Below are 12,145 nucleotides of genomic sequence, written 5' to 3' on the forward strand. Positions count from 1 at the left end.
TAAAGGGTTTCCATTTAAATAATTTTGAAATGGTTAAATATTTTTCCATTCTAAACATGTGTTTGTTTGTAATGTATTATGCTTTTTTGATCTAAAGGACTTTCTAAAATATTTTGTAATCATTTTTAAAAAATAAAATATTAGTAAATAACTGAAGTGTTTCTTGTTTTGGCTGCTGTGATTTGGTGTTGCTATGTAGTTCTTCCAGCGCCAGCCATAGGAAATAACATCATTCTTTGTTCTGGTTTGGAGGAAAGACCTCGCATTGTGTTTGCCTGTTACTGGGGAAAAGGGTCCAACTTGCAAAGCTGGATATTCTCACTGAAAGCTCCCAGGAGAAAAGGTCTGATAAGGTCAGTATTGCCTCTGACCACAGGGTCCAACCAAACTAGTTTGCAGTAGCCTTTACATATTGTGGTCTATTGGTTACTGTGACAAGCATAATCCAAGTGCTGCTTTCCTATTGTCTTGATTACATGGAGCTGAAAAAAAATAAAGTGGCAGACTTGCTAAAGGAAGGAGCACGAACTAGGAGAAGGTGTTGAGAGCAAATGCTTTATTCTGGTGTAGTAAAATGCAGGTGATCAAGTTACTTGGTTGAGGGAGAGTTGCTGGGTCCTTTAAAATGGTTTGGCTGATTGTCAGTGGTAGGAGGTGAGGAAAAGGAAATAAACCTGCATGCTTTCTGGAAGGGTAGTGCTTTTTCATTTCATGAGCCTACAGATTGCTTATTACCTGGTGGTCATCTTGTACACAGGAGGAGAATGACACTTTCTTTGTTGTCAACACTGAAATTGGAAATACTACAAAATTGTAACATTAAGGGTAAAATTGTCTCTGATGAAGCTGCCAGAGGTGAGTGTAACTATGAGGATTTGTAAAGAAAAAAGTCTCTAATGCTTTTAATTACATTTGAAAACTAGATGCAAGAAAACAATTAAGGCAAAATGTTGCATTAAAAGGGTATGTCAGTAGTGGATTTACATACCGTGAGAAAATAACTTGGAAGTCCTAGATTTAATAATTCCAGTCATGACCACACAGTTTGAGTCGTGACAGTTCCTTTCTCAGGAGTGTAATCCAAGTTAATTCACTGTAAATTACCAGACTAGTGCAGCAGGGCAGAATATAGGCTGTTAGTCTGCAGCTTTGCTTTGTGAGTGCACAGGCAGCACCTGCTCACTGCCGTCTGCCCATCCATTGTTCCAGGCACGTAGGTGTTTCCTTGCTTTGGGGTGGGCTTTGTCCTCAGAGCGAGGAGCACGACCGGCCACCTGCTCTAGCACACAGCTGCTGCCGTGCAGGAACCAAGCAAGGCTGACTGCTTTGACTAGGGGTTTGGGTGTGACTGCTCTTAGGATTCAGCATGGTTATTCTTTGCCTGCTGAAGGAAGCGCAGGGAGGGCCGGCAATGTATTTTGCATTGTTCGTGCCATCTGCACAGGAACTGCTGAGAAACTGCAGGAGGGAAGTTTGCCCACAAGAGGGCAAAGATGATCCTGTGATTGAAATTATGTGGTCTGGAGGCCTTTACCCTCTTTCCACCTATATTTTCAGTGGAGCTGAAGACCCTGTGCCCTCTGTTGTCAGTGTGGCTATAAACTGAACTGTGAGATTTAGGGATGCTGCTCCCATCATCCGCTTATTTCTCAAAATGTAGCTTGAAGGAATTACGGTAACATCTCCTTGGGACAATATTGATGAGATTATACTCTACCTGAGCAGTTTGAAAGGGTTTTACTTGTATTCCTTTTGTTTTGTAACCTCTCAATAGATGTTTTTAAAAATTCAAGTCAGGGTTCAGCTGCATGACAACACCTGCACCTATAACACTGCACTGCAGCTCTGGAGATTTTTGTGGTCTGTACTGTGCTGTGGTTCTCAATGAAAGGTCTGTGGATCATGGGTGGGAAAAGTGGTGAGTACCTGAGCATTTCCTGGACTCTCATGAAGTTAAATGAGAGAAGCTTATTATCCAAAAATGCAAATTATGCTTGCTGGAAAAAAAAATCAGGGCCCACAAACAGGAATGTTGGCAAACACAGCTGTAAAGCATGCCAGGCAGGACTTCTTGCAATTCCAGTCCTCTTCAGGCATCCCAGTGAAACTTGCTTTGACCAGCCCACGTGTCCTGATTGCTTAGTTTGTTTCTTATGACCTATTATCTCTCAGCTGAATTATTGGTGGGAAAATAAACCAGACTTGGCTGTTTTGATGTTGGCAAGTCGTGAGGTGAGAGTCAGGGCTTCACGAGGACGTGACAGCATAAGCACATACTTCTATAGTATGACTCATGTGCAGCCAGATGAGGACAGCAAATACCCACTCAGGTATCTGCTGCAAATGTGCTGCCTGAAAGCGTGTACTATTCTGCAGTGCTAAGTTTGGGGGTGTACTTCAGAGCTCTCTTTTTAGTCCTCACTTGGACTTACTGGAACCATAATATTGTAAGACAAAAAGCATGACAAGTTTTTTATTACCATATGCTCTACACTTGCTTAGGGAATGGTGCAGTGTTGCTCAAAATAAGGCAAGTCTGTCTGCACTACAGTCCTACTTTTAACTACTTCCTTTGCACCAGCTGTCGCTCTTCCAGAAATATCAGTGTAGACGTGATTCTGAAATCCCTGTGCATGCTGAGCTGTAGATAAGGAAGAGGCAGTTCTTAATTGTCCTGTGGCCTCTGCACTCCACTAACCAAAGCTGTGGAGCTGCTGCCCTGGTGTGAGCAGCAAGGCATCCTCACCAAGGAGGACAGACTCACCACTCCTACTGTCATTGTTAACAGCTGTTTTCAGTCTCCTATGCCTGTCTGCTCTGTTTCAAATGCCTCAGATCACTGGGTTTTGATATGTTGTTAAAGCCCTGTTTCCCATTCCTGGACCTCAAATCTAAACTAAACTTCCCTATCAGTGCAATTCATAGCAACAAGAGCTTTGGCTAAAGCTCTGCCTGCTAGTTTCTCAAAACAGCTGGGATAAAGTGGCTATGGAGGTCTATCTGAGGGGGTACCATACAGCCCTAGAAACAACTTTCTCATTAATGTAAACCTGTTTTTCTGCCTCATAGTCCTTTTGCTCAGAAAGGCTTGTTTTATGAATGAACCAATGTTGTCCTTGACTTGATACAGGGTTTTTTTTTTAATTGTAAACGCTTGTTTCTGGCAATGGTGCCTCTCATTTGAGGGTAACAAGGGCATAATTATTCAGCTCTCATGTATCACAAACTGCTGAGCATGAGGTATTAATGGAGTGCTTTGCTGCCACCATAGCTTAATAGCTACAGCTGCAGCATTGTGCTCTTGTTTGGCAGGGGTTCATGGAAAAGGGGGATGCAGATCATTAAGTTTTATGTTAAGAGTGATTTACAGATGTAGAAATAACAGTAGACTGTGCTAGATGGACAAAGCACTTCTGATTTAAAAGGAGCTGTTTTTCCAGCAGGGCTGTGATTCGTACTCATGGTGGTACAGTCACCAGCACCAGTCCACATCATATAACCCCCAATAATCTTAATGAAAGAAAGTTGTGTCAGTGTAATTGTGTGTGCTGGCAGGGCTGTACTAGGGGAGGAGGAGGAGGACTCAGACCCTACTATCACAGCTGGCTTGCAGATGTACTAGAAGGAAGCTGCAAATAGATGTTTTTGGCTAGCTACAGGCTTTGAGGTGACAGGTCTGGTTCCTTCCCATCACCCAGTTATGGCATCAGCTCTGTTAAGTGCTGAGATGCAAGTGCTGGAATTAAAAGATGGATGTTGCCCCAGCTCCACCTGAGAGAGTAAAAGGGGCCTCTCCTCAGCTCTACTCTGAGATGTTCCAGCTGAGAGGCCAAGCTGCCCTGGTAGATGATGGAGGAAGAGGCACATCTAGAAGGTGAATCAGAGGGGAAAGGTAAGTCATGAACTCTGAGTCACCAGTTCTGTGATTCACTCTTGCCCTTCTCTTTCTTCATTGAATATGCAGGGGAGAATGGCTGGGTATTAAGGCTAGTCCTGTGCTTTTTCCTGGGAGAATGGTACTTACTCTCTTTGGGCTGTAAAAAATAGGTGCAGAATGAATGCTGTGTCTAATTTCCTGGTCTGACCTTGTATGCTGAAGGATTAGGTCCCTCTGTGTCTACACCTGTGGAGTTTTCTTCCCCAAGCTTCTAGAGGCTTCAAGCTATGCCAAGAGGGCTGCCTGTCTGCTGTTCTTCTTTCTGCACAAGTGCAAACATGTAAGAAAAGAACAAGTGGTTCAGACATACTTAATTTAGCAAGGACTCTGCATTAGTGGCTTGGGGATATTCACCCCTGTGGGGAGAAATGTCCCACCACTCTGCTTGGCCTACCACATCACTGACACACATGCCAGCTCCAAAGGCTGGTTGCTGTCTTTCTGGTAGCCCCTTCATCAGCCACAGAAACATGCAGGTGTTTCCTTCACCACCACACATTACCTTTTTCTACACATACTCACACATGCAAAGCACAGGGCACTTGGGCTGTTCTTTTTCTTCTGTGCTATTCCCTCTTTTCCCCAAGTGCTTGGCTTGCTGCACAGTTGCCTGGTCGACTTTGCACGGTCCCAGCCTGTGGGCACACCTCTCTGGAGTCACCTGCGAGAATCGCTCTGAAGGTGATGGACATGGCAGTGCCTCTGCACGCCAGGCAGGGCTGAAATCACTTTAGGGCCATTCAGAGTGACCTGGGAGCTTTGTAGCACCAAGTGTTGGCACCAGGACATCTGTGCCTTCCTGTGTTGTGTCACACTGCTGGCACAATTTCTTGTCACAGGGAGGAGGGCAGGACTGCTGTTCTTTTGCTAATGCTTTAGAGATTGCAGTTCAGTCCTTCCAAACAGTTGCATTGTGCATTGCTGTTATTGTAGGTCTGTAAACATCTAAAGAGCAATAAATGAAACCTACAATGTCTTGGGTATGCTGAGTTCAACTCAGTCCAAGCCAGGATTAACAAAAACTTGTTTTAATTGAAGCAATTTTATCTATGCCCTAATCCTTTCTTCTGCTTCAAAAGCTCCAGCCTTCATGTCTGGCTAGTGCTCTGAAGGACATACTCCTCTCAAACTCAAATCTCACTCGAGAGCCAGTTAGCATTTACCCAGTGACAAAACCACTTTTGAAAATATTTATCTTATGTGCCTTTCTGCAAAGCTGTAGTTCAGCAATATGGAAAAACCAGGTGCTACTGGTGGTATCATGTTCAGGAAGTGATATGAAAATATTAACCCTAAGAACAGTGCTGTTCTGAGATGCTCCCTCAGGAAAGGTCGAGTAGCACTGCTACTCTGATCTGGCCCCTTCTTCATCTGGACTTTCTTTTCTAGCTCTGCCCTCATTCCTCACCACCACCACCCCAAAACACAAGGTCCCTCTAAGCCTCCTTGTTATGTACTCTCCCTACCATACTGCTGCCCACCCCCAGCACGCAACAAGCAGCTAGATCATCATGCTTTTGGCTACTTAATGCTGGCTTTTTAGAGCCAAGCACTGAGCCAGAACAATGCCAAAGATTTTGGTATCTAAATTTGACCTTAATGTAAAACTAAAAGCTTGTCTTAGCAGCCACCTTGCCCTTTAGACAGGAAAATCCTGTGGTGCTGCAACTAATTTTCTTTCTTCTTTCTTTTTTTTCCTCCTAACTTTCAGACTCTCTGCCTTCATGAAGTGCTGCTTCTGGGCGTGGCCAGACAGCTTCACTTTCACTGTCAGAGCAGCTCAGACAGAAGTTTGGTAAAGGCCAAAAGCAGACAGGTTTGTTTTTCTGCCAACTGCCCCAAGGCAGAGGGACTGGTTTGAGCAGGTGATGAGAACTTGTTTGATGCTTAATAAGTTGTCAAGTCATTAACACAGCAAAACAGTGCAGATATAAGATAAGAGGATAAAGCTACTTCATCAGTTATTTAGAAATACAATTAATTTTTAAACTTTTCTCAAGCTCCTGGATGGTGGGAACCCACTGTATACTGGTCAGTTCCTAGTAATACACAACAGCACATATTTGCCATACTGGCCGTGAGAAACCAGAGTGCTGACCCAGGGGACTTGCTGAGGCCGATGGACTCTGGGCTCAGGGACAGTCAGAACAGAAATAAACTCTGGAGTAGCCAGCTGTGGGTAACCAGTGACCTCTAGAAGGGACAGACAGGAGCAGCCAACAGCACTTACTGCTTTTCCTGTGTTCCAGCTGCCATTGTCCTGGGAAAATGTAATCATCCTTCTCCAAGAGAGGAACATGACAAGCACCAGTGCAACTTTCTGACCTGCTCCATGTAGCAGAGTTAAACAAGCCCTGGGACCAGGGATTGAAACCAAGATCTGCCTGTTCCCAACAGGATGGCTTCACAAGTGTGCAGCCCTGTGCACCTGCAGAGGAGTGAAAGGAAAGCCAAGGGCACTTGCACTTGCGCTCTGAAACAGCCTGAACAGGAATGTTGCTAAGAATACCCTAGAGCTTTGTGGTGAGCACTCTCTCCTGCCATCTGGGTGTAAATCTCTGCAGGCAGAAAGAACAGGACGTGGACCTCGCACAGACACTTTCTCTGGTACCCACTTCTGCTCATCTCACACAACCAGCAGCACCTCCAGGATGTCAGCCCAGAGTCAAACTCATCAGTAGGGCCCAGTGATACCTATCTTCAGCTTTCCTTAGCTTTCAGATGGCACTGAGTCCAAAAGCAGGTCTGTACTTCACCCCAAGTCAGAGGGATGGCCAAGGCCAGTGGTCAGCACATAGCATCAGCAGCAGCATTTTGCTCCATGCTGTCTCTGAGAACAGTGGAGTCCTGAGCAATTTGAAGTTAAATAGGGCAGAGCATATGGTAACTTGATGCCATGTTCCACAGCCTCTGCATCAGGTTTAGTGCATCCTCCCTCAGCTTTAGGAGAACATGAAAATCCTAGACACAGGCTATAAAGTGCAGGCAAGCAGTAAAGGGATATTTCTATCACTCCAGGCAGGTCTGCCCTTTAATTACTGACACAGCCAGAAACTGCTGATATCTGACACCATTTCCATTAGTTCATAATGCACTGACTTTAGATCCTCCCCTCATAAGCTTTCTACTAATGTTTGCACCTGATCTTCCTTCTCTCTGCCTCCTTTTTGTCTTAGTAAGTTCCTAGTCCTTTTCCCTGGAGCATTACTCAACACCCCGTGCCACACGCACGCTTCATGAAAAGTTATCATTATCCCAGTGCTTCCCCCTCTATACCTCACATAGTGATTTGTTCCCAAAGCCCTTTGGGAGCAAAGAACCCATTCCTTTATAGGTCATGCAAAACAAAACACAACCACTTCCCAGCAGCAGAAAAAGGATGCAAGCTGTCACATAACCTGCAGTGTCTTCATGCAGCACCATAGCTCTAAAGATTTTCAAAGCCTCCCCTTCCTCTTTTAAAAAAAGTTTCATTTCCCCTTCTCATTTTCCCAGTTTCTACCCAACAAAATCATTCTTCACTCTCTAATTTACCTCAAGCCCCCAGTGCACAAACATCATAGGGGTTTTTTTCACAGTATGAAACAGTTTGTACCACCAATTTTCTTTTCCCAACATTTACATTTTAATTTTTCAGTAAAAACTGAAGTCCCACACTCTACCTGTGTTAGCTCAAAGGATATACTACACTCATCTTGGAGCTGAAGAGGATGGACAATTTTTGGGTGCGATATTTGAAGAGCAGCACATCCAAACACAACAGCAGGGGAATGGCTTTCTCTGTGACTCCTACCTCTTGTCCTCCAGTTACAGGATGTATTCTGACACTCTGGAGAGAAAGTCACTGCTCTAGTAAAGGAAGGAAAAAAAATGAACAGGACAACAAGCTGATTCTATACATCACCCAAAGAGCTAACAGAGTTTATTTCTAAAACAGCTGGAATCCCATATTTGACAAAGTTGCAGACAGATGGAGCTTTCAGAACCAGGTTGACACTAAAGGAAACTTAAAACACTTTTGCTGGCACAGCTACAATGGAGCAGTGCTGAATTCCCTGCCAGATGGAGCTGTCATTCAAAGATCCCTGGTAGAGCTGGTGATGCCAGCAAAAATCTGTGCTTTTCTTGGGAAACATGCTTCACAAGGAGGATTTGGGGAAAGCAAGGAAACTTTGGCAGCAGAGATGTCAGTTTTCCAGCCTGAAAGCATCCCACATTAAGAGCATCTGGTGAGTCTATGCACCCAGCCCTGTCATAACAGCAAAACGTGCAGGCATACCTTAGCCCTGTGGACATGCACAAAAACCAAAAGGGAAGTAGTAACTTACTTCTCCTGATCCAGTATAAACAAGTGCACTTGCAGCAAAACATATTCTTTGGACAATCACAAAGCATAGTTCAGAAGTTCTTTGGCTGTTGGACTGCATGAAATTCCCTGATTTTTTCCCCATACAGTGACAAGTGACAGTGATGTGGGAAGCCGAAAGAAAGATGCTAGTATAGTGCCAGGAGAGGGCCCATGATTCCAGCAGAAAGTGGAAACAGTCTTTTCTTCAGAGCAAAGAACTCAGGCTCCAGCCCCAGTCCTTATAAGCTGCTTCTCCCCACTGCCACCACAGTGCTGAGGTCTCGGCTGCATTCACACTGTCTGCAGCAGAACATTGGCCAAGAGGGGTTAAAGCTTGCAGGAAGGTTCCTACTGTCTATCTGAGGTGATATCTCAGGAGGTGAAGGAGAAATAGAGCATGTCCCTTTCATCTAGGGGAACAGAAGAGGTTGTATCCTTAAATATCTACCATGTCAGTCCGAATTAAAGTCAGTCCAAATTAAAGTTGCTGGTTTCCAAAAACTATAGTTATGTCAGTCTTGACAGGACTGGTGATCAAGCACCCCTGTTGTAAAAAATTACACACACATATGTGTGTGTGTTTGTACCTTCCCCTGCAAGTATTTTCACTCCAAGTGACCAGAATGAAGTCTCTTGTCATGTATGTCCATTTGATTGGTCCTGTGCTGGCAGGGCGAGGAAGCCTAAACTATCACTGACACTGCTGACAGTGGATTTCTGTCTGAGAAGAATGTTTGTTCTCTTGAGCCAGAGAGACTCTGAAGCATGTTCAGTTCATGGTGAAAAGAAAAAAATGGGCCGTTTCTGACCAAATACAAAACATATCATCTGAAGGTATGGGGCAGAAAAGCAGGCCAAAGTCAGACATTGTAAAGAAATTTAAAATAGTCAATATTAAAATAGTACTATTATAACTGCCTGCTATGTAATTCTATTTAAATAATTCTCTACATTAATGTCAAAGCAGTTTCTCTTGGAGTGAATGTATATGCCTTCATCCACAAACAGCAGACTTTTGTGCTTTCAAGTTGTTTCCTGCTCTATGCTGCTGTAGTTAGGGCACTTATGAAAAGGAATGGCAAGAAGAATCACAGAAACTAGACACTGTGAGGAGGGGGATCCCTACCTCTCCAGGTTATCTGCTCAGTTATTTTCATTTACTTACTCAAAATTTTTGACCCTTTAGCAGTTGGCCAATTTCTCTTGTCAAAGAGATTAAAAGAAAAATTCTAAGTAAAGATACATATATTAAGATGAGAGAAAAAAATAAGGTGGCAACGAATAGCAACGTATCATGACCTGCTATGAGGCACAAAAAGATTTTTCCCAGAGGACCACTTAATTACGTAGCAGCATTGATGCAGAATTTCAGACAAAAAGAAAAATACATAGCAGGCCAGAAAAATGCTTTTTCCTCCGCTTTGGCCCTGGTAAACTTTATAAATCCTAGTTTTTGCAGAAACATGCTGCACCATCATGCAGTAGTCTTGATAGAAGAGACCAGCTTATAAGTACAAGTTCTACTTCACAGCTAGACATGAAAGGGGAAGCACCAAGGTGGAGGAGGGGCCTGCGGTTCCTTTTTCCCTGCAAAGAATTTCCAGCTCACCAGAGATGCACTGCAAAAGGAAAGACAAAGGCATCAAGAAGGCATTGTCTCAGCCTTGAAGTTATGTAGAACTCCATGATTGTACCAGGCTGGACAAAACTGAACTGTTCTGTCTGTCCAGGCTCTGGCCAGAGTTTCCAAAACCATGGATCCCAGCTGAGGCAGAGGAAGGGACAAGCCACAAGTAAGAGTGAGAAAGAAGCACATTGCTCCATTCACAATGGCATTCTATAAACACTGTTAGATTTCAAAGAGAATAATTTATAGAAAATGCACAAAAATTTACTACAGAACAGGCCTTACTGTATAAAGGAAAAGAAAAAGATCCCACAAACCATTAAACATGTATTTTTGGGTATATATTTTCCTGTATTTGGCAAAGGGAAGTTTTTAAAAATCTTTGATTGCTAATAACCTGTAAAAATTCGTGGAAAAAATCCCTCATTTCATCATGGACTGTTGGGGTTAGGAGGGAGTGTGTGCAGTGATGTATTTAAGTTGCAGTTCATAATTTTTCATGCTGGCTGAGCTTATGTCCACAGTTCTGATAGAGGTAACAATCTGATAGAGGTAACAAAGAATTGGGTCAGCTCATCCAGGCACAATTTAGTTTGTAACAGTTCCTTTGTTAAACAAATATCCTTGAAAGTTAAGAATCAGTTAGGAATTTGAAGGATTCCCCTTATGTAAACAGATGGAGGAAATCAAAACCAATTTTTCCATCCTGAAAGGAGAACCAAACAACAGTCCAAATGAGTTTTAAATGCACTTATTACAAATAGCTGGAAATTACCACAGCCCAGCTTGTGAGACAGAAGTTGTTGTTCTCCGTAAAGCTCAAAACAAGCAGATTCTCCATTATAAACTTCTTTGGGTGGGGTGGGAAGTGAGGGGAGCTGAAAACTTTGGTTCACAATGTTGTCTTGCATAGGCATTCAAGTGGATCTTCCAAAGCTACTGGCTGTCCAGTCTAGTAACAAAATACCCATGCTCTCTCCTCAGTAGTGGACGCTCCTCTTCGGTATCCTATTTTGTAAGGCAGATGTCTTGCAGAGATGATGGAGTCATACAGATGCACCTTTGAAAAGGAAAACAGTGTCACTTGCATTCCCACAAACAAATTCATCTGCTTTATTAAAGAACACACAGGAAACCTTCTTTTGGTAAGGGGTGGGGAAGGGATAAAAGAAAGCTCTGATATGTTTGCTATTAGCTAGAAGCAAGTTATTTTGCTCTTGTAGTTATTTGCTAACAGCTGTCAGTAGCTCTGAGATGTCTGTGTTGACAGAAAATATGGAATTATTGCTTTGTGAGTAACTTTAAGTAAAAACAAACAGGACATTAATAAATCCTTCCAGGTAGACATAGCCCTGTGGCAGAAAATATAAATATTCATATTGGGAAGCATTCTGGCAGTTATTAACCATGATACTTACTTGTTGACTGCGTGATGCACGAAACCTTGTAGGATGACCACATGCTTAAAACACAGAGTATTGTAGCCAGGAACCCGAAAGTCTGCATGAGAAAACAAATAAACCACAAATACTTACAGAGCAGTAGATGACACATATTCCATGCATGTATATTCAGCTACATATTTTATGACATTAATAGACCAAAAAAAGTGATATTTTTACTCCATTCTGCCACAATACTAAAAAAATTAAAGTTTGTGTAGTATAATAGCAGCTTATGTCTTGTCAAAACAATGACTGAAAAGGTAGACTGACAGTCATATAAAATGAGGGAGAAAAAGCTGGACAGCAGCATTGAGTCTCATCCTCTAAACTTCTCACTAGGTTTCTGCAACAAAGAAAAGACTGTTTCTAACACCTCCGATTACTGCTCTTTTACTGCCCCATTCAAACAAGTTGTTCCCTGTTTTCTGCCAAATAAACAAGTTAGGTAAGTCTTCTAGTCTGTTTGCATCATCAAGACTAAGTTTCTGAAAGTAATTCTTTATTCTGGAGGAGTTGTATTTCAGGTCCTGCTGCTGTGGAAATACTGTCACCCACACTTGTAAGTCATGCCTCTCTCTGTAAAGTCCTTCAGCCAAAAGAGCAGAGAGCATCTGTCAGTAAGTCAGCTCAGAATCCCACTGGGTTTTAGCTCAGGAGAAATCATCTTGAACAGGGCTCTGTTCAGGAGCAGGAGGCATCACAAGCCAAAGAATGGGGTGAAATCCTTTATGTACCTTCCAGGTGCCTCACCAGTCCTTTATAAAAACTGAATTGTCTTAATTCTTTCC

The 12,145-nt window shown here is 43.0% G+C and overlaps 1 protein-coding gene across 1 annotated transcript in view; it reads right to left on the reverse strand.

Moving 5' to 3' along the window:
- Positions 1 to 11,313: 11,313 nt before the first annotated feature.
- The window catches only part of CMTM7 (CKLF-like MARVEL transmembrane domain containing 7), an 8,894-nt gene continuing 8,062 nt past the window's right edge, over positions 11,314 to 12,145 (reverse strand). Inside the window, exon 4 of the mRNA XM_009079737.1 lies at positions 11,314 to 11,412. Within this exon, the coding sequence (XP_009077985.1) occupies positions 11,314 to 11,412 (99 nt within the window). The remainder of the gene's footprint in view (positions 11,413 to 12,145) is intronic.

Source organism: Acanthisitta chloris, unplaced genomic scaffold (genome assembly GCF_000695815.1).
Source record: "Acanthisitta chloris isolate BGI_N310 unplaced genomic scaffold, ASM69581v1 scaffold10798, whole genome shotgun sequence".
NCBI classification, from domain to species: domain Eukaryota; kingdom Metazoa; phylum Chordata; class Aves; order Passeriformes; family Acanthisittidae; genus Acanthisitta; species Acanthisitta chloris.